The 23,705-nt window shown below is 39.7% G+C and overlaps 1 protein-coding gene across 3 annotated transcripts in view; it reads right to left on the reverse strand.

Moving 5' to 3' along the window:
- PARD3B (par-3 family cell polarity regulator beta) overlaps positions 1-23,705 on the reverse strand; it is a gene marked incomplete at its 5' end in the record, with an annotated part of 1,039,339 nt that overhangs the window by 123,734 nt on the left and 891,900 nt on the right. For all 3 annotated transcript variants that reach the window (XR_014296988.1, XM_082658175.1, XM_082658174.1), the window contains one exon: positions 13,519-13,651. Coding sequence is in view for 2 of the 3 variants with exons in the window: in XM_082658175.1 (XP_082514301.1) it covers positions 13,519-13,651 (133 nt within the window). The remainder of the gene's footprint in view (positions 1-13,518; positions 13,652-23,705) is intronic.

A 23,705-nucleotide genomic window follows, 5' to 3' on the forward strand; every position in this document is an offset into this window, starting at 1 on the left:
GGAAAGTGGGAAGAGGGGAATTTCCTTCTCCAGCCCCTGGCTCAGATGGATCCCCTGCTCCCACTTCTGGGTTAGTGTTCTGTGACTAGCAAAAGGTTACTGGACTTTAGTGGGCTTTTTGTAGGCTGGTCTGGGACCCTACAACCAGTAACTTTTTTCCTATGGGGAAAACCATTCCCAGGTCCAAACTACCAATTTCTTAATGGGTTTTTGAAACACAGTTTGTTTTTATGTTGGGGATTGCCTGTAAACATGTTGCCTCCTTTCAACATGATTTACGCTGCGTTTAAAAGCTAGAAATTCACTCACATGATCTTCTTCTGTATGGCTAATATGTCATCATGTTTCAGTGAAAGCCACACTGAGATATAAAAGGACTAAAGCTACCAACCAAAAGGAAAGAATCTTGAATTTATTTTGTCTTCTTCTTTCCTAAAATTTTCACTACTCCTGAAATCTAGGTGAGCAAGTCCCAACCCTTCAAGTAGCATTTGATGTTTCACCAATATCGAGTTCAATCAAACCTCAGGCCCTTCCAAAATCCACCTAATTTGTAGACAGTTCTCTGCCTTGGTACTTCTTCCATTCCTCAGTTCAGTTGTTTTAGGAAATCAGGGGGAAACACTCATCTGTTGATGGAGGGACACATTGGGAGGGATGTGATTATGGAGCTCAAGAGGGTCTCATCAACTGAGAAGGGGTTGGTTATTGCTGGTAGGAGCCAAACTACAACAGTTACGGATACATACGTTTGATGGTTCTAATTCTTTACCTCATTCCATCTTTTGAAGCTTTTAAGAAAAGCATATGTTCTTGTCACAAAACAACAATCCAAGAGGATACAGATGGAGCAGTTCTTACCCAAAGAAAGAGATTTACTTTTTGTCCTTTCAAAGAATTCTACTGCCTCCCTCTAAGGCAAATTCCTAGGTCTTGGGTGAATCGAAATGTCACTTGCCAACCTGAACAAATAACCAGTGGTATGGTTATTTCTCATGAATAATTCAGTGAAGCCAGCTGGGTTCTTGGGATAGCTCAAAGATACTGGACCAGTAGACAAAAAGAAATCTTCTCTCTCCTTTTACCTAGCCGACAACGGCAGCAAGTTTAAGAATGACAATAGATCTGTTCTTTCTAACATGAAAGTACATGAAGGGAAAGTTCTTTTCTCTCTCTCTCTCCTTGAAAATCTAAGAAGATGAAGGAAGTTTATATCATTATGAGAACTAGAAGTTGTAGTAGACATCCATTTTTCCCTTCCCCTGTGCATAAAGCATTGGTTTTCTTTTAGGGACCATTTCTTCATCTATACTCATTCATGGAATTTATGTAGGTCTGATTCTACTTTCTGGTTCCAGGAGTGATCTTGTGATGCAGTTCTGACCAGTAAAGGTACCGTATCTTTCTGGCCATGGGAGCTCAGGAGTGGATATGTGACACAGGCTGAGTCAATAAGCCATTGAGGATTGCATTGAACATCAGTTCTAGGACCTCCTGGACATACTGGGGGTGAGACACTCTTTGTATAGAGCTGCTGATGGCTGTCTTGTCACCATATGTGGGAGCCCCTTGACAATGGTCCCTACAGAGATAATAGCAAAGGTGAGAGATGGAGAAGGACAGAACCCTAATGGCCTGTCTGGAGGGGCAGGATCCAGCTTTGCCTGAAGTCAGATATGCCTATGGACTTTAAAGTTACATAAGCCAAAAAAATTTCCCTTTATGCTTAGGCCAGTTTGAATTAGGTTTCTGTGGCAACTTAAGAGCCACTGACTTATCCAGAATTGTTTTACAATGTCCCTACTTTTTTAACATCTTTATTGGAGTATAATTGGTTTACAATGTTGTGCTAGCTTCTGATGCATAAAAAAATGAATGAGCTATACGTATACATATATGCCCATATCCCCACCCTCTTGCGTCTCCCTCCCATCCTCCCTAACCCACCCCTCTAGGTGGTCACAAAGCACCGAGCTGATCTCCCTGTGCTATGCAGCTGCTTCCCACTAGGTATCTATTTTACATTTGTTAGTGTATATATGTCCATACCACTCTCTCATTTCATCCCAGCTTACCCTTCTCCCTCCCCATGTCCTCAAGTCCATTCTCTACAACTGCGTCTTTATTCCTGTCCTGCCCCTAGATTCCTCAAAACCATTTTTTTTTAGATTCCACATATATGCGTTAGCATACGATATTTATTTTTCTCTTTCTGACTTACTTCACTCTCTATGACAGACTCTAGGTCCATCCACCTCACTACAAACAACTCAATTTCGTTTCTTTTTATGGCTAACATTCCACTGTATATATGTGCCACATCTTCGTTATCCATTCATATGTCGATGGACACTTAGGTTGCTTACATGTCCTGGCTATTGTAAATAGAGCTGCAATGAATATTGTGGTACATGACTGTTTTTGAATTATGGTTTTCTCAGGGTATATGCCCAGCAGTGGGATTGCTGGGTCATATGGTAGTTCTAGTTTTAATTTTTTAAGGAACCTCCATACTATTCTCCATACTGGCTGTATCAATTTACATTCCCACCAACAGTGCAAGAGGGCACCCTTTTCTCCACATCCTCTCCAGCATTTATTGTTTGCAGATTTTTTGATGATGGCCATTCTGACTGGTGTGAGGTGATACCTAATTGTAGTTTTGATTTGCATTACTCTAATGATTAGTGATTTGAGCATCCTTTCATGAGTTTGTTGGCAATCTGTATATCTACTTTGGAAAAATGTCTATTTAGGTCTTCTGCCCATTTTTGGATTGGATTGTTTGTTTTTTTGATACTGAGCTGCATGAGCTGCTTGCATATTTTGGAGATTAATCCTTTGTCAGTTGCTTCATTTGCAAATATTTTCTCCCATTCTGAGGGTTGCCTTTTTGTCTTGTTTATGGTTTCCTTTGCTGTGCAAAAGCTTTAAGTTTCATTAGGGCCCATTTGTTTACTTTTGTTTTTATTTTCATTTCTCTAGGAGGTTGGTCAAAAAGGATCTTGCTGTGATTTATGTCATAGAGTGTTCTGCCTATGTTTTCCTCTAAGAGTTTGATAGTGTCTGGCCTTACATTTAGGTCTTTAATCCATTTTGAGCTTATTTTTGTGTATGGTGTCAAGGAGTGTTCTAATTTCATTCTTTTACATGTAGCTGTACAGTTTTCCCAGCACCACTTATTGAAGAGGCTGTCTTTTCTCCATTGTATATTCTTGCCTCCTTTATCAAAGATAAGGTGACCATATGTATGTGGGTTTATATCTGGGCTTTCTAACCTGTTTCATTGATCTATATTTCTGTTTCTGTGCCAGTACCATACTGTCTTGATTACTGTAGCTTTGTAGTATAGTCTGAAGTCAGGGGGCCTGATTCCTCCAGCTCCATTTTTCTTTCTCAAGATTGCTTTGGTTATTCGGGGCCTTCTGTGTTTCCATACAAATTGTGAAATTTTTTGTTCTAGTTCTGTGAAAAATGCCGTTGGCAGTTTGATAGGGATTGCACTGAATCTGTAGATTGCTTTGGGTAGTATTGTCACTTTCATATTGTTGATTCTTCCAATCCAAGAACATGGTATACCTCTCCATCTGTTTGTATCATCTTTAATTTCTTTCATCAGTGTCTTACAGTTTTCTGCATATAGGTCTTTTGTCTCCCTAGGTAGGTTTATAACTAGATATTTTATTCTTTTGGTTGCAATGGTAAATGGGAGTATTTCCCTAATTTCTCTTTCAGATGTTTCATCATTAGTGTGTAGGAATGCGAGAGGTTTCTGTTCATTAATTTTGTATCCTGCTACTTTACCAAATTCACGATTAGCTCTAGTGGTTTTCCGGTAGCATCTTTGGGATTCTCTATGTATAGTATCGTGCCATTTGCAAACAGTGACAGCTTTATTCTTCTTTTCCAATTTGGATTCCTTTTCTTTTTCTCCTCTGATTGCTGTGGCTAAAACTTCCAAAACTATGTTGAATAACAGTGGTGACAGTGGGCAACCTTGTTCTGTTCCTGATCTTAGTGGAAATGATTTCAGTTTTTCACCATTAAGAACGATGTTGGCTGTGGGTTTGTCATAAAAGGCCTTTATTATGTTGAGGTAAGTTCCCTCTATGCCTACTTTCTGGAGGATTTTTATCATAAATGGGTTTTAAATTTTGTCAAAAGCTTTTTCTGCATCTATTGAGATGATCATATCATTTTTTTCATTCAATTTGTGAATATGGTTTATCACATTGATTGATTTGTGTATATTGAAGAATCCTTGCATTCCTGGGATAAACTCCATATGATCATGGTGTATGATCCTTTTAATGTGCTTTTGGATTCTGTTTGCTAGTATTCTGTTGAGAATTTTTGCGTCTCTGTTCATCAGTGGTATTGGCCTGTAGTTTTCTTTAGTGACATCTTTGTCTGATATTGGTATCAGGGTGATGGTGGCCTTGTAGAATGAGTTTGGGAGTGTTCCTCCCTCTGCTACATTTTGGAAGAGTTTGAGAAGGATAGGTGTTAACTCTTCTGTAAATGTTTGATAGAATTCGCCTGTGAAGCCATCTTGTCCTGAGTGTTTGTTTGTTGGAAGATTTTTAATCACAGTTTCAATTTCAGTGCTTGTGATTGGTCTGTTTATATTTTCTGTTTTTTCCTGGTTCAGTCTTGGAAGCTTGTGCTTTTCTAAGAATTTGTCCATTTCTTCCAGGTTGTCCATTTTATTGGCATAGAGTTGCTTGTAGTAATCTCTCATGATCCTTTGGATTTCTGCAGTGTCAGTTGTTACTTCTCCTTTTTCATTCCTAATTCTATTGATTTGAGTCTTCTCCCTTTTTTCTGGATGAGTCTGGCTTATGGTTTATAAATTTTGTTTATCTTCTCAAAGAACCAGCTTTTAATATTATTGATATTTGCTATCATTTCCTTCATTTCTTTTTCATTCATTTCTGATCTGAACTTTATGATTTCTTTCCTTCAGCTAACTTTGGTGTTTTTTGTTCTTCTTTCTCTAACTGTTTTAGGGGTAAGGTTAGGTTGTTTATTTCAGATAATTTTTGTTTCTTAAGGTAGGATGGTATTGCTATAAACTTCCCTCTTAGAACTGCTTTTGCTGCATGGTTTTGGGTTGTCATGTTTTTACTGTCATTTGTTTATAGGTATTTTTTTAATTTCCTCTTTGATTTCTTCAGTGATCTCTTGGTTATTTAGTAGAGTATTGTTTATCCTCCATGTATTTGTATTTTTTACAGTTTTTTTCCTGTAATTGATATCTAGTCTCATAGCATTGTGGTCAGAAAAGATACTTGATACAATTTCAATTTTCCTAAATTTACTAAGGCTTTTTTTGTGACCCAATATATGATCTATCCTGCAGAATGTTCCATGAGCACTTGAGAAGAAAGTGTATTCTGCTGTTTTTGGATGGAATGTCCTATAAATATCAGTTAAGTCCATCATGTTTAATGCGTCACTTAAAGCTGTGTTTCCTTATTTATTTTCATTTTGGATGATGTGCCCATTGGTGAAAGTGGGATGTTCCAAGTCCCCTACTATGATTGTGTTACCATCCATTTCCCCTTTCATGGCTGTTAGCATTTGCCTTATGTATCAAGGTGCTCCTATGTTGGGTGCATAAATATTTACAATTGTTGTATCTTCTTCTTGGATTGATCCCTCGATCATTATGTAGTGCCCTTCTTTGTCTCTTATAATAGTCTTTATTTTAAAGTGTATTTTCTCTGATAGGAGGATTGCTACTCCAGCTTTCTTCTGATTTCCATTTGCATGGAATATCTTTTTCCATCCCCTCACTTTCAAGCTGTATGTGTCCCTAGGTCTGAAGTGGGTCTCTTGTAGACAACATATATACGGGTCTTGTTTTTGTATCCATTCAGCCAGTCTATGCCTTTTGGTTGGAGCATTTAATCCATTTACATTTAAGGTTAATTATCAATATGTATGTTCCTATTACCATTTTCTTAATTGCTTTGAGTTTGTTATTGTAGGGCTTTTCCTTATCTTGTGTTTCCTGCCTAGAGAAGTTCCTTTAGCATTTGCTGTAAAGCTTGTTTGGTCGTGCTGAATTCTCTTAGCTTTTGCTCGTCTGTAAAGGTTTTATTTCTCTGTCAAATCTGAATGAGATCCTTGCTGGGTAGAGTAATCTTGGTTGTAGGTTTTTCCATTTCATCACTTTAAATATGTTCTGCCACATGCTTCTGGCTTGCCAAGTTTCTGCTGAGAAATCAGCTGTTAACCTTATGGGGATTCCCTTGTATATTATTTGTTGCTTTTCCCTTGCTGCTTTAAAATTTTTTTTTGTATTTAATTTTTGATAGTTTGATTAATATATGTCTTGGCATGTTTCTCCTTGGATTTATCCTGTACAGGACTCTCTGCGCTTCCTGTACTTGATTGACTCTTTCCTTTCCCATATTAGGGAAGTTTTCAAGTATAATCTCTTCAAATATTTTCTCAGTCACTTTCTGTTTCTCTTCTTCTGGGACCCCTATAATTTGAATGTTGGTGTGTTTAACATTGTCCCAGAGTTCTCTAAGAGTGTCCTCAATTCTTTTCATTCTTTTTTCTTTATTCTGCTCTGCGTTACTTATTTCCACTATTTTATCTTCCAGGTCACTTACCTGTTCTTCTGCCTCAGTTATTCTGCTATTGATTCCTTCTAGAGAATTTTTAATTTCATTTATTGTGTTGTTCATTATTGTTTGTTTGCTCTTTAGTTCTTCTAGGTCCTTGTGAAACGTTTCTTGTGTTTTTTTCCATTCCATTTTCAAGATTTTGGATCATCTTTACTATCATTACTCTCAATTCTTTTTCAGGTAGACTGCTTATTTCCTCTTCATTTGTTTGGTCTGGTGGGTTTTTACCTTGCTCCTTCATGTGCTGTGTGTTTCTCTGTCTTCTTATTTTGCTTAACTTACTGTGTTTGGGGTCTCCTTTTTGCTGGCTGCAGGTTCATAATTCCCGTTGTTTTTGGGGTCTTCCCCCAATGGGTAAGGTTAGTTCAGTGGGTTGTGTAGGCTTCCTGGTGGAGGAGACTGTTGCCTGTGTTCTGGTGGATGAGGCTGGATCCTGTCTTTCCAGTGGGCAGGACCACGTCCAGTGGTGTGTTTTGGGGTGTCTGTGAACTTAGTATGATTTTAGGCAGCCTCTCTACTAATGGGTGGGGTTGTGTCCCTGTCTCGCTAGTTGTTGGCCATGGGGTATCCAGCACTGGAGCTGCTGGTTGCTGAGTGGAGCTGGGTCTTAGCGTTGAGACAGAGATCTCTGGGAGAGCTCCTGCCGACTGATATTATTTGGGGCGGGAGGTCTCTGGTGGACCAATGTCCTGAACTCAGCTCTCCTAGCTCAGAGGCTCAGGTCTGACTCCTGGCCGGAGCACCAAGACCCTATCAGCCACACAGGTCAGAAGAAAAGGGAGAGGAAAAAAAAAGAAAAAAAAACTAAACTAAAATAAAAGTTATTAAAATAAAAAAATTTAAAAGTTAGTTAAATTAAAAAAAATTAAAAGTAATAAAAAAAATTAAGAAGAGAGCAACCAAACCAATAAAGAAATCCATCAATGGTAAGAAGTGTTAAAAACTATTTAGAAAAATATGGACAGACAGATCCCTAGGACAAATGGTAAAAGCAAACCTATACAGACAAAATCACACACAGAAGCATACACATACACATTCACACAAAGAGAAAAAGTTGGAAAAATATATATATCATTGCCCCCAAAGTCCACCTCCTCAATTTGGGATGATTCGTTGTCTATTCATTTATTCCACAGATGCAGGGTACATCAAGTTGATTGTGAAGATTTAATCCGCTGCTCCTGAGGCTTCTGGGAGAGATTTCCCTTTCTCTTCTTTGTTCGCACAGCTCCTGGGGTTCAGCTTTGGATTTGGCCCCGCCTCTGCGTGTAGGTCGCCTGAGGGCATCTGTTCTTCGCCCAGACAGGACTGGGTTAAAGCAGCAGCTGATTCGGGGGCTCCGGCTCACTCAGGCCGGGGGGAGGGAGGGGCACGGATTGCACCAGCCTGAGGCCGCCGTGCGTTCTCCTGGGGAAGTTGTCCCTGGATCATGGGACCCTGGCAGTGGCGGGCTGCACAGGCTCCCGCGGGGGGAGGTGTGGAGAGTGAGCTGTGCTCGCGCACAGGCTTCTTGGTGGCGGCAGCAGCGGCCTTAGCGTCTAATGCCCGTCTCTGGGGTCTGCGCTTTTAGCCGCGGCTCGTGCCCGTCTCCGGAGCTCGTTTATGTGGTGCTATGAATCCCCTCTCTTCGCGCACCCTGAAACAATGGTCTCTTGCTTCTTGGCAGCTCCAGACTTTTCCCCGGACTCCCTCCCGGCCAGCTGTGGCGCACTAACCCCTTCAGGTTGTGTTCATGCCGCCAACCCCAGTCCTCTCCCTGCGATCCGACCGAAGCCTGAGCCTCAGCTCCCAGTCCCACCCGCCCCGGCGGGTGAGCAGACAAGCCTCTTGGGGTGGTGAGTGCCGGTCAGCACCGATCCTCCGTGCTGGCACCGATCCTCCGTGCTGGAATCCCTCTGCTTTGCCCTCTGCACCCCTGTTGCTGCACTCTCCTCCAGGGCTCCGAGGCTTTCCCCCTGCCCACCCCCATCTCCACCAGTGAAGGGGCTTCCTAGTGTGTGGAAACCTTTCCTCCTTCACAGCTCCCTCCCACTGGTGCAGGTCCCTTCCCTATTCTTTGTCTCTGTTTTTTCTTTTTTCTTTTGCCCTACCCAGGTATGTGGGGAGTTTCTTGTCTTTTGGGAGGTCTGAGGTCTTCTGCCAGCGTTCGGTAGGTGTTGTGTAGGAGTTGTTCCACGTGTAGATGTATTTCTGATGTATTTGTGGGGAGGAAAGTGATCTCCACGTCTTACTCCTCCACTATCTTGAAAGTTCCCCCCCGCCACCACCCCCGTCCCTAGTTTTTAACAAATGCCTTCAAGGAGCAGGAGGAGGAAAATACGAACAAGTCTTAGTTCTTGTACTGGACCAGTGTACAGCAGGAGCTCATTTCTCTTATCCATCATGTGTAGAAAATTACCTTCTGATGGTTTTGTACTTGTGTGGCTATTACACATTCCATCTCAAATCCTTTCCTAAGATGGCTAGCACGAGCTCAGCATCTTGATCTCCCTTTCTTCTGACTACAGAATTCACCAGCTGTGTCTGTTATTGTCCAGACAGCTGCCAAGTATATCCATCCATTTGGTTTGTAAATCATCTTCATAATAGAAGAAACAAATCTTTCAGAATGTTTTTATTTATTCACCCAACCAACTCTTTGTTCCAACCATGACCTACCTGAACCAATCCCTTTCACCATAAAGACATAGTGTTATGTCTTTTATGACGGTGGAAACCCGCTTACCTCCTTCCCACCCATGTGTCTACAAACCCCTTTTACAGATAAACATTCTTCTAATTTAGCCAAAGAAGTAAAAAGAGGAAGGAGGTATAATATATGCCATGCAGCCCTTGAAAAGAAACAGTAATAAAGGTACTAATATTTGTAGAAAGCTCTAGAGCCATCCCATTTCTGAAATTATTACTTACAGGATATTCATGCTACTGTTAAAGAAGCAGAAATCTTTATCTGCTAATAATAATAATAATAAAGCCCATCTAGGACAAACCACAGCCTGCTGCCAGAGGACTGTGGCAGTCTTAACAAATTTTCCAGAACATAAGATGCCAGCAGATAACAGGTATTAGGTTTTCTTCTGGCAAATCTGAACACTTCACAGCTAGCCTATCTTGCTCTCTTAATTGGGCCTATAAAAACTCACCAGGCATCTCTTGGAGCCATTGAAATTCCCTCCACTTGTTCTTTACAGCTTTTCAGAGCCTAGATGGGAAAACAGCTACCAAACAGACTTGCTGAAAAGAATTTTAAGGTCTCATGTCTATATTTACAAACCTTGCAATCTGTGTGTATTCATTTATTTCAACACAAATGAAGTGAATAAATCAGGAGCTCCTTTGGGAAAAGAAAAACCACCATATTTGAGAGAAAAAGAACAAAATATGTGACTGAGGCAACTCCCAAATGTTCTCTATCGCTTTCCCAGCACCCCTCATGCACACCCTGCTTCCAACAGAATTAACTGCATTCTCTGCACTCATTTAGAAGATAATACTACTCCACACTACAGCATTTCTCACATATATTAATGTCCTTTCTTTTGGTTTTGGCTTAGATGTCTGTATTCCTGGCTAGATTGTGAGTTCCTCCGACATAGAGATGATATATTACTGTTACCAGTACTGCGCTTATGCTAAGGCTGAGAAAATATTGGTTAAAATTGAATAGGAGACACAGAAAAAAGAGAAGGAAAAGAGAGAGAGGTATGAGAGCAAGGGAGAACCCAAGAGAGCAGTAAGAGAAATCTTTGGCTCTGGGCCACTAGGCAGGTGTAACATAGGTAGAAAACTACCCACAAGATGGCCTGGGAAGATGCAGAAAGTCTGAGGGGGGTCAAAGAAAAAAAGAGTGCTAAAAATACATTCCAAAAAATATTAATAAGGAGCAGCCTTTCCTAAAAGCATACTCCAAAATTTCTCTAGGATTGTCTTCCAAGTTTCTAATATACAGCCTGCAAATTTCATTATACATTTCTTGTGCAGAAAATGACAACTGTATCATTACACCTGGCTAAAAGTGACTGTAAACTGTACCCTAATTTCAGAGATGTGAAAAATAAAATAAACAAACAATAAAACCACCAGAAAACTATGAACAGAACCTAATAATCTTTCCAGTGATTCATAGATCCTAATACTCTTTCCGTGATTTTTTTTTTTCGGTACGTGGGCCTCTCACTGTTGTGGCCTCTCCCGTTGCGGAGCACAGGCTCCGGATGCGCAGGCTCAGCGGCCATGGCTCACAGGCCCAGCTGCTCCACGGCATGTGGGATCTTCCCAGACCGGGGCACGAACCCGTGTCCCCTGCACCGGCAGGCGGACTCTCAACCACTGTGCAGGGAAGCCCTCCGTGATTGTTTTAATAATTTTGGATTTGAAGACTTTTGTGAGCATGCTTTCATTCTTCTTGGCCTTTTAAAAAAGTAGTTATTAGGTAACTTATTCCCCTAATTTCCTTCTCGATAGATCAGAAGTTCCCCAGTATAGTGTGACTCGAGGGGATATTTGTCAGGCCTCTCAGTCTGAGGTCCTGGGAGCTTGGGGGATTCTGAGTCGATGACAGTATTTTTTGATGATGCTGTTCCATGTACTGATCTTGTTAGATAAGTAGAACTACTTCAGTGTTTACTGAAGCAATTGGAATCAGTGCCCTACTTTTAGACTTGTGAGTCAGAAAGCTTGATGACCACCTGGAGAAGCACCTGGGAGCCCTCTCTTGGGTCCCATCCCTCCCCTTCATGGACTGTCTATCCGTTTTTAACAGGCACCCTCGGTGATCCTGAAGACCAGCCAATCTAGGAACCACAGTCTCATAAAAGCTGCCTTGTTGTGTCTGGCTGACTGGCAGGAATGAAATGGTAACTTTCTAAACTTGCTTTCCTAGATCTCTCCAAAAGTAGCAAGACAACGGGGTGATCTCTCAGGTCTACGCTGGACAAAAGATACTAGTGTTTTTCCTTGGCTTGTGGAGAGGACGGGAAAGGACGCTGAGATTCTAATCCCTGGTTTGGAGTATCACAGCCAATCACAATGAACAGTCATCTTTTATGACTGTGCATTTCCCAAGGATCCCTTTGGGAAGCTGGAGTCCCCAGCTGTCTGGGAAATGTAAAATCAGTCACTTTTGGCAAAGCTCAACACACCCGAGCATGGGAAACACAAATGAAAATAGAGAGACTCTTTTACTCACTAGATTGTTTGTCTGGTTACACATTTGCTCAGCACAGAAACAGAATCATCAAGATAGGGAGGACACAAGTGTGTAGTTATCTAGCTCAGGTTTGATGAAGGTAAGAGGAAACTTTAAGTCTCATGAGTGTCAGCATTTTCATCCTTTCAGCTTGATGTAAGGAGATCATATAAAGTAAGGTCCAAACAACAGGGACTACTTTACCTAAAATTACTTATCTTATTCTGCTCATAGGAGTTCACACTGGTTTTGAGAAGGAAGACTTTTCAATGCACTGGACATGGTGGGAACAACTTCCCTTTATTTTATTGTCCATTTGGTTGAGGGAACAGAGCCTCATGTATAGAGTCTTTCATCAAAGTCAATAAGTCAATCTGATTAAGCTTGAAATGAATTGTTGTAGATTGTTACTCTGTGAACATCTTTCTCTTCTGTTACTGAGAGTCTAAGTGACCAGTCGCCCCATCACTGTAAATGCCATTCTGCTTAATCCTAACATCTGTAATAAAACCAGTAAATAGCTGTTTGTTCGGATGTGTAGTCACAGGATGCTTATCTGTGGAAGAGGCTGAAGCCATTTGGTTGGAGATCGTTAATCCTTACTGTGTACTTCTGATTAGTGTTTTTAAACTCTGCCATATAAGGAAGAGTCTATGGGGCTAAGAAATTTCAGTCGCTCTGCACAACAGTGGTGGATGCTGAAACTGAGTTTGGAGCCCCTGTGTAAAAGTACTAGGTTTCATGCATGAGAAACCACAGTATCCAAGTGAAGACTAGAGGGAATCCGCTCATTGGCTGGACTCTACTCTCCCTACTCCGACTACGTGAACACAAATATGAGTGTGAAAATCAAGAAAGGAAACTTTCCTTTAATACATCTGTGCTTCGAAAGAGCTGGTGTGGCACCAGGGATAAGACAGTTCCTTATGGGGTTCTCAAAACAGCACTAAAAACTGTAGGAGAAGAGGCAGTAATCATCAAAGAGGATGAGTGAGAACCTTGCCTTCTTGAAAAGGGCAAGAGAATGAATCATGCTATTTTGAAAAAACCCCAGAAAATATCTCTTTAGAGGTAACAATGTTCTTTTCTCTTCCCAAATGTTGAAGGATTTGGCAAAGAGAACCCTCTAATAAAAAACTGCCCTTATCTCAAAATAAAATGATCTTAGTGTACTGGTAAGATCAGCAAAATGTAAATTGTTCAGACGCAATACACAAACAGTTGATATCTTTGAATTGATATCTTTCGGACCCTTCTGAAATTTATTTCTAATATCATTTTCCAAAGGAGAGATGGCTTATGTTGCATGGTCTGCTAATGCTTGACCAGATGTCTGAGACTCAAGAGATGGAGGGCAAGGATTAAGGCTCAGTAGATGATGGCCAAGATTGCTTGTGTTCTTTAAAATAGCTAACATCTGCTCCATCCCAACAAGCTGGCATACAAGTCCAACAGGGAATAAATATGAGAGCAATTAAAATGAACTACTGTGCATTAGGGAGGTTTGATTTACAGAAACAACTTCTGTGGGAGAAAATGGCTGTGGTTTAGGTAATGTTCACGTCTATGAAACTGAAGTAACCTAAATATAGCTTGATGTGTACAGCACATTCTTGGCTATGTTCTTCTGCTCTTAACTACATCAGTAAAGATGAATTCAGTGATTGCAATCAGGCATGGACTTACCCAGTGAAGGTCATAGTCAGGTCTTGCTCTTCCTTCACTGTCCTCACATAAAGCGAAAGCTTCCCTCCGAGCCTGGTAATACTCCTTCCGCAACTTCTGGATGCGGTCAGTGCTTCCGCTAATGGAACTGCCACTGCAGGACATAATCAGAGGACATAATCGGACAGTCACACAATGTACATCATCCTGGAAACTCGCTTTTTGATTTTTTTTTTTAATCAAAGCAGCTGACATCCAAATTTGGAAGATTCAGTAATATCATACAGACATGCTAGGAGAACTGTGAAATCCCTGGTAATAAAAATAAATAAAAACCAGTCTTTATGTGCATATGTTTAGCTCCAAGGGTCAAAACGTCTAACTTGGGATTAATAAATGCCTTTTGAGTGAGAACTTAAGATAAGGTCCTGATCTTTAGAGCAATTAAAAGAGCCATCACCTGTTTCTTATAATCATATGTACAGAGTTTGGTTAAATTTTAATGTAGTAACTCATTTTCTCAAATAAGTGGTACCAACTTGAGACCAGTTGTTTGACCCGAAGGTTGGAGGTGATGCAGAGTTGGCAGGTGCCACTCTTCATTTTAATGACATGTGTGAATTTTTGGAGTGGGGCTGGAGTACATGTCATTATATGGGTGTGGGCAGGACATAGAGAAAGAGAAGAAGGTGGAAGCCATGTGAAGAAGTAAAAAGAAAACTAAAGAGCTGGTCATAGAACATACCATCTTGGTTAGTTGTCCAAGCTTTTCCTCTCTCTACTTAGCTACTTCTTCCTCTCAGGAATTACAGCTTCTCCAGTGACTTATCCATTCAACCCCACACTAGTCAGCCAGTGGCTCCCTTTTAACTTGGATCTGTCACCATCAGTACCAACAGTACCAACATCACATGATACAATCAGGGCTAGGAAGCAAGAGGAGGATGCTAGGCAGGCCTCTACAGCTGATCAACTTGTTTGGTTCATCTGAGGCATAACTGAGTGCCCCATTGTGTCAGACCTTATGTTAAGACCTGGGGATCTTAAAACAAACAGAACTCGTTCACAAAAAGCACACAGTCTGGGAGGTGGGGGGCTGAAAGGGATACAGAGGACCACAATCCATGGCGACCAGTGCTGTAGGTGTGCACAGGGCCTTTGGGGACTCACACTGCTTAAGATTTAACAGGGTGAGAGCAGGGCCAAGGAAGGAGACCACAGAAGGCTCTACAGAGGAGGTGACACTTTAGCTGAGTCTTGAAGGATGCACAGGTGCTCAATAACTGAACAAGTGAGGTGAGGAAATTCCAGGTGGAGCGAAGGGCAATGCAAAGGACAGGAATGAGAAAGCACCCTGCTTTGGGGGAATGCAAGGAGGTCAGTTGGGCAAGCAGTGGTCCTCGGCTTCTTCTGTCCTGCCTCGTACCCATATTGGGTGATGAATGTTCCCTTCCTTCTCTCATTTGGGAAGCAAATTATAATAAAAAGGGAGTGCTGGTACTTTAGGGATATCCTGAACTTACTCTAATAAATGATGAAATATATCACTTGCAAATGTTGGTACTTTAACTCAATTTGTAACAATTAATCATAATGATACTCATATTTCATGGGTATGTGAGAATCACTGCTAGAGTATATACAGGGAGTATGGGAGGAAACAGGGAAGAGAGACAGGTGAGACTGAGAAAAGTAGGTAGGGGTCCCATGGTGAAGACCTCTACATGCCAAAAACATCCCCAAGTATTACAGTTGAGCTTTAAGTTTAAATGAGATATCTGATAGAATGAGATATCTGAAAGCAGTAGAAAGAAGTCATCTACTATTTTGTTAAAACATTTAAAAATTATACTTAAACTATAAAAGAAAAGGGTGAGTAAACGTTTTTTGGAAGGAAAACGTTCTTCCCAAACTAGATTGTAAGTTAACTGAAAGCAGGACCACGTGTCTCAACATCTTCTGTACAAAGTTAGCACAGAGTCCTTGGCTTCCTACCTGCTCTACGGACACCAAGCAGCTTATGCTTCTGTTTAAGAAAAGACAAGTTCTTAGGGATCACATACCTTGATTTTTCTTCAATATGTATTTTTAAAACGTGCAAAGTAGTTCTAACTCTGTTTCCTGACTCTACTTTTTATTTTTGAACAAAAGTTTTCCTCGAGAACTTGGAAAAGATAAAGGTAAGAAAAAAGTGGAACGTCTGATATGCTTTTCTGAACAACGGAAGGCAGGAAAGACAGCACAGCTCAATTCTGAACAGCTTCCCTCACTCTTGAGTGTTCTGAGCTAACTATGGGCCCGCATCCACTGTGCAGGCTTCTGCCCATTACATGCATGCATGAGCCACGCTTAAACTCACCAGATGAGTTCAATCAACGTGGTGCAAACACAGCATACATAATCTATTAGTTTACCCAAAGAAACCGAAGCACTGAATTCAAGCAGAATGAAGTCATCAGTAATAAAGGAAAAAGAAAGAAACTGATAAGGGACTGTCTTAAAAATCCCCACAATTTTCCTACATTTGTGGGAAAAAATAATCATACTCAGACCGTAAACTATTCTTCCATATGCCGATAAATAAATAGATTTAAAAATATGGGTTTGATCAGATTTCAGTTCTCAGATAGAAGGAATGGGGCAAGAATACAAAATCAGCTGTTTACGATTCAGAAAATCCCCTATGGCTGACAGGAACATGACTATTTACCCAGAGAAGAAATCTGACCTCAGAGAAAAACAGGAAAAAAGTCTAGAAATTCATGGACCATCTAAGTGCAAAACATTCTCCCTTGTGTGAATATTTTAAAGAAGTTATGGGGCACCGTGCAAACCTTTCATGATAAGCCAGGATTACATCGCAACATTCTCTCTTTTTTTCTCTCTCTCTAACCCTCACTCTACTGCTAGTAACTGTATCAGATTTTTTCCCAGGTAGTTGGTTTATATAATACAATTAGGAATAGAAAATTCTGATTTCATCTCTCAGCTCTTCTGTGCAGATAACACACACAGGTTTACCATCAAATCAATAAAAATTAAAAAAAATAATAAAACAAAAAACAACACAGCTATTGTAACCAAAGCAGTTAACTGATTCCATTTTGTGTTGAAGAGGCAGAAATTTGAAGAGGAACATAAAAATGCCTTTGTCATAAAGCAGCAATAATCATAATAGTCATAATTTATGGAACATTTATACAGCCAATATATTGATACAGACTTTTAGTTACTCCACTTCCTGCTCAGAGCAGACATCACTAATCACTTACGGCGTTCCTTCCCCATAATCCTAGACATAGCCTTAGGATCCTTCTTAACCCAGAACTTCAGAAAGCTACTACCAATCTATAGGAGCTGGAACTTGAGTTGAGTTACATAATTGCTGTGTAATGGGTGTTGTAAATACTTCAGAATCACAGAAGAATACTTAAAGGTAGCTTTTATTGTTTTGCTCCATAGACATGAGGAAGCTGAGGGTCATGGCTAATAGATGTACAAGGTCTAACTTCAAAGAAGGCTCTTTCCACCACTGCTTACTACCTTTCAACCTGCATCTCCTCCTTCATCTCATTTATATCTTAAAGACTAGGTCTTCTAACAACATACTGGACCAGAATGGAAGTTAAGGCCAGCCTTGAGGAGTTACTTTCTGAGGACTCCTGTTTTTCCTCCCTCTATTTACATGTTAATGGTTCCATTCTCCTGGCTTTATGGAACTTAGTAGTAGAGCTTCTAAGAATTTTGCCTGATAGTTTCAGAAGCAACATTAGCTTATGATGTAACTCACATACTCTTGCAATCATATAAAATCTGGTAAAGTATCAATAATCCCATCTCCAAGTTGCTAGTTAGAAAATTAGGCTTACTGTATTATTTGTTCACTGGATAAGGTAAAGGTTAGCCATTCTTACCAAAAAAGTTCCTATTATAGCTGTATCCATATGTAGGTGAACGCCACTCCTGCACTTTCAATGTGCTGAAATTTTATTTTAAATTAATTCAAGCGGTATAACAAAACAGATTTATATGGCAGTGATTTCTTGTCAATTATACTGCCTACGCCTTTAAAGGCAGATGTATAGTTAGATAGGCTTTTAACACTTTAAAGCTGGAAAGAGTTTAAAGTTGCAATGAAATTCAGAAACCATGTCATTTTCTTCATCGGCACCTATAGTAATATATCCCCAAATGCAATACACACCACAGTAAGGTATTATCTGCTCCTTTGGAATCTAACCTTATTCTTCCTAGTTCATAATTACCTCAATTGAAATACATTTTAAAATGAGCGTTCATTTGTGCATGCCATAGTCTCCTCCCATTACTACAACAGGCTGGAGAAAAGAAACTAACGTTTATTAAGCTCCTATGACGCCTTAAGTATAATATTTATGCTTTACATACTTCATCTCATTTAATCCCCCAATTTTTGAGGATGACATTGTTATTAACATTTCACAAATGAGCACGCTGAGGCTCAGATAAGTAGCCCAATTGGTGAGTGGCGGACCAGGAGATGTGTGACTCCAAAGCCAGTGTTATTTTGACCATACCTTGCTGCCTTGTGAGAACTGCATTAAAATGCAGTGGCATTTTGCAGCAGCAGTGCACAGGCATCTCAAGACAGAGGGAATTTAGCATGTATAGCCATACCTTTTGATATTCTTTTATTTGCACAGACCTTTGTAATAAAAATACAAATTGAAGCAGCTAAAGTAATAGAAAGACATGCAATGAAGTCTGTATTCATTAAAGAATGATGCTGGAGCAATTGCAGACAGAGATTTCTGGGTAATTAATATTACATCTCTAATAAGCTCATGTGGGAAACTGGCATAAAACTGAATGGGGTGCAAAAGAGACTCAACCTATGACAAAGAACCCACATGAAGGAGAAAGAAACTCTGGATTAGGACCAGGACGGAGAGGCAGCCAGGACTGCTGCTGGTAAAGCTCACCACTGGCTGAACTAGAGGGAGCTAGTCACTGCCAGCAAACCACTGTCCGACTTGTGAATTCACCTGCCATGACTTTGCATGTATGCCTAAGTGGGCATGCATATAAATAATGTACCCTAACTATGATTAAATTGTACACAGTTAATTCCAAAGAGCTGTGTCATTTTCAGATAGCCTCAAGTCATGTAACTCTTCGTTGTCAAGGAGAGGTGTTTGCCACCGGTGAGTAGATACCAGCCTGGGGTCCAGACCTGATGACGCAGTTAAGAACAGTCTTTATAGAATGGAACCTTAACAGGAATATTTCTACCTGGGTGAGACAATCCTTACAAACTCACTGAACAAAACGGTTGAAATTAGATGTATGCATGTCAACAATAATCAGTAGAATAGGGACTGCTTTGAGTTTGACAGATTACTCAATTTTTTTCTGATGTTACTGTACAAATGTTATTTTGATGCTTACCACAGAATATTTTAATTATGTAAACATGGTGTTCATCTTTCTCTATTTACAAAAGGGTGGAATTTTAAAAGTTTTCTCAAAAAGGTTTCCTCCTTTTGAAAGATAGGGAGTGAAGAAAAAACTCTCGCACCCTTTAAGGATGCCAATATGCTATTCTTTTCTTGTTTGTTTCCCCCGATGAGAAGGGTTGTTTGTCTTATCTTTCTGCATTTAAGGACCTGAGAAATCATCCTAGCTTTAAACTACAAATTTAGCAGTACCACCGTTCTGCCTTAGAAAACAGGGCATATTTTTTTCAAAGTGGGAACAGAGCTCTCAAAGTACCTGGGATTCTGTGGCATTCACACTCTCGATAACATGAATATAATAAAATCTAACTGTCTATATGCAATCTTCTCTTACTATTTATACTTCAAACTCCAAAGTAAGTTCTGGAAGAGAATATTCAGCTGAAGACAGTCATGGACACAGCTATTACTTATTTTCTGTTGGTGATAAAGATTTCTGTCAAATAAGAAAAGTTAGAGATTCTTATAAGTGTACTCAGGATCATTAATTCAAAAGCATTTTGAAGATTTACAGCAACGATAGTCCAAGAGCACTTACACTTCCATTCTTCAGATTTAAATTCCATAATGCAAATACACTTATATAGTGTGCCCACATATGCTAAATGAGATTTAGTAAGAAACAATGGCTTTTAAGGGGGCTTAACTCTATAAAATTCTTCAAATGATATTTTCATACTGGAAAGCTCTGAAAATTACCAGTGTAAATATTCAGCGAAAATTATGATTATATAAATTCTTTATCTTCTCCCTGCTCCTAATTTTGTAAAAAGATTATCTATTTTTTCAAAGGTATATTGACAAATAAGATTTTTCATGGTTTAGTCCAGTGAAATTTTGGAACACAGAACTGACTACCCATGAACAACATTTGGGAATTTTTCTAATTTCTTTCCCAATTCATCACCACTATGATGGTGACCCCCTTTTTCAAGTATTTTTGATTAAAAATTTCCCCAAATAACAAGAATACTCCTTTCTTCATATGGACATTTAATTTCTTTTAGATTTCAGTTATTTTGTTGATTAAAACACTCTAAATTGCTTACTATGATTGCCTATTAATTCCTATATTAAGAGTATGAGTTTAGAAAAAGGGTGAATAATATAATAACAGACAAATTTTTCACATTTAGAATCTCCCTTTATTTCTAGAACTACTTTTGTCAATTATCTCTGACATTATACTTCTTATTAGTAGGTGAAGAAACAATACTTAGACATCTTAAGAGACAATTGAATGTCACATGAAAAACTGGTGGCAGAATCTGAGGGAAAAAACTATGTTCTATGCTAATATGTTACTTTGAAAAGCATGTATTTGTATAAATTTCGAAGAGTTCAACAAAATTACTCCAATGTCAAGATCCTGTGGGAAAGCTAAAAAACTGGTCCAGAGAGGGTGATATGCAAGTTAGAGTTATAAAGAAGAACGAACCCTACAAATCTCGGCCTATAATCCTGAACATGGTCCTTCCCTCAACCATCCTGACGCTGCCAGTGGCATTTTGACCCAGACGCAACAACCTGACAACGTGACTTGGCTTACCTGGGCTCCTGACTTTGCCATGGCAACCTGAGTCTGACCATTTGCCTTTCCCCACATCTTTCCTGCTTTAAGCATCTGTTCCCTTTGAGATCCTTATCTTGGTATTTCCATTCCTAGCTCAGTCAACTGACCCTCTGACTCTTATAGCTTGAAGATTTGTCCTGGAAATCTTAACCCTGGACTGGACTTTGACCCCAATGAATCAAGCCTTAGCAGGGTGGGCGGGGCGGGGGGGCGCCTTCCGCTGACACTTTTGATTGCCTAATGGCAAGCATTTCCACTCATACCATGAACCACGGCCACCATTTACCACTGAAAGTAATCTCATTGATGCACGAAGGGCAGCTTTCTCCCATGTGACTGATTGCTGTGATGGGGAGTCTCACCAGATCAATGTCATCTCCTCTTCTGATAAAAGGCTCTGCTCTACCTTTGCTCTTTATCACTTGAGACAACTCGAGGCGCTCTCTAATCAGAACACTCTGCTTCTCTATCTCCATTTCTAGAGAAGGTGGAAATTTCTTAGAAGTGACACTGACAGTGTTATTCACAATTCAACAGCACATGAGTTATTATTCACACCTTCAACTCACCATTATAAGCCTGTAACACATAATTGCATTATTCTGATACTGTGCAGTGACCTCCTGGCTGTGTTCAAATTTCAGAAGCTGGTTTTGCCATCAGTCATAAAATACCTATTTGAATAGTATTCTAATATATTTCCTCCAACACAGTTTTTGAGCCTTTAGTAATTTACACAAATACTGGGCACATTCGAATTATGTATAAGCATATGATACATACTGTCTTGAGACAGTTCACTGATTTTATTAACAATACAAAGTATGTGGGGTCACCGAAGGAATTTATCAAGTGTTTCATACAGTCATTTTTGTTTCTTCAGGAAGATTTTAAAATATAGTTGAAAAGTTCACACTGGACGGCAGCAAAATTGCCCTTCATTTCTACTCTACATGTTTGTTAACAAGCATACGTAGATGCAAAGAAAAACAGATTTGGACCAATTTGAAACTGGGCATTCACTTTGTCTTCTATTAAAGATGATGAACCATTATAATTCATGTAGTCACAGCTGTTCTGACAGGGCTGAAGTAAAGCGACACTGCATCACAACTGCATTTAAGTGATGCTTCAGGATTTGAGCTTAGACAAAAATGGGGGCTTGGGGGAAAACAGCAATTTAAGTAGTGACAGTGTTCCCACTGGCTATTCCATGTAATAAGCACAGGCCCCTGGACATGAGCTGAGTTGGCTTCCCTCAGTTGGTGTCAGTTCCTAAGGGCCTCTCATAATACAGGCTTTACACTGTACTGAACGTGATCCCAGTGTTTCAAGCTATGCATTACTTGTACAACATGGCCACTGAAATGCAAGCCAACTACTTTAGCTGGTGCTCAACCAAGGGAATAGCCAGCTGATGCTGTGCTGAAAGAATGAGTGTTGGGTGGGTTTAGTGAGAGATGATAGGTAGGTCCAGTATGGCATTCTCCTGAATTCAAGGTTAACTCTGACTGTACACAACTTTTGTTTTACGTAATGGCTTTAGAAACTTAACCTTAAGACATGATTCCACTTGGAACATTACAAGTTTTCTCAAAGAGTTTTACGGTCTAAAATAAAATTAGCAAAATAGGGAGAAAAAGGTAAATGGAAGAAACCTATAAAACGTGTAGTATTTTAATAATATCACACACAAATTAATGATATCTCACACACACACCTTCTCAAAGAAGTTCTCACCAACAGTTGCAGGACTTGTGAGATAAAATTATTATCTTCTAGGCTTAAATCAAACACAGCTTGAATTTTGGAATACATATCTGACATTTAGATGTGGATTAAACTTTCAGGGTCAATTCTGGGAAAAATAAGCCTGTGTGGGCTGCAGGCCATAAAACCTTGGGAATTTCCTAGGCCTCCATGAAATTCCCTCTTCCTCAGAGGAAACACAGAAGCTCTGTCTCCTCCCAAGGGATCACGGAAGGCCATCAAAGACTGCTGATTCTCAACAGCTGGACACCTAGACCTTTCCTTCTACACAATAAGGAAATAAGGCCTAACTGACTACACAATGTGAGGGAAAAATAAGGAGATTCTAAATGAGTTAGTGCATGGATGGTGTTTTTTTAATTTAGAGGATTATATCAGTCAGGATAAGCTATGGTATTCTGTGCTAATCAAACATCAGTAGATTAAAACAGTAAATTTTTCCTCCCATAACAAGACTTTTTTCCCCTTCCAAAGGAGGAGGTTGGGAAAATAATAAAAGTGAGAAAGAGAAAAAATATTCAAAAAAAGAACATGTTTTTCAATTGAAAGAAGCTAAAGATTTTGATTTAGGAGCTCAATACTAAATGTTAGGAGTCAAAGCCTTCTAAATACATATGACACAAAAACTAGTTCTTACCTTTGTACCCATTAAAGGGATATACAATAAACTGTCCAAAAACCCAGAAGGGATACATGGGCCAGACTTTAATGATCACATATATGGTGTTAAATCATATTATCTCAAAAACACAGAATTCTATATGCCGTGTTCTGATGTGATTAGCATAATTCAGTCCAAGAATTTATTAAGAACATGTTTTGATTCTACCTTAATTCCTTTTGTTCCTTCCACACCTATATGCACAAATGCTGAGCTCTTCTGCAATTTTAAATAGGGTTATAATAATTATCCAATCCAAACGGATTCTCAACTCCAAAAAGCCACATAAAAATTTAACATATACTAGGTCCCAAAGGGTGTCAAATCCAAGAATATCCACAGCCCTCATCTCCCTGGGTGTAAAGTGAGCTCTGGTGACCCTGTAACCTCATGCTGACCTTCTGACATCAGGGATTTACAGGATAGAGACAGCTTACACTATAATCTCCTATGGACTGCTTCAGTTGTTTTTAAAAGGTGTTCAGATTCCTACAAATCTTTTCTAAGAGAATGGTGACTTTCTTTTTAGAATAGACTAGATAGTAATAAGCTGATATTAAACTTAGATCATCAACTGCTCTTATAAAAGTTTTCCAGTAGTCTTCTGTTTTCAGATGTGTACATTTATTTAAGCTTTTATTTATTTTTAAATATTGCCATGTCCCTGGCCCTGGTGATGTAAAGGTGATTAAGACCCAGAACCCAGCCC

Source organism: Grampus griseus (genome assembly GCF_964374135.1).
Source record: "Grampus griseus genome assembly, chromosome: 7".
Classification (NCBI taxonomy): domain Eukaryota; kingdom Metazoa; phylum Chordata; class Mammalia; order Artiodactyla; family Delphinidae; genus Grampus; species Grampus griseus.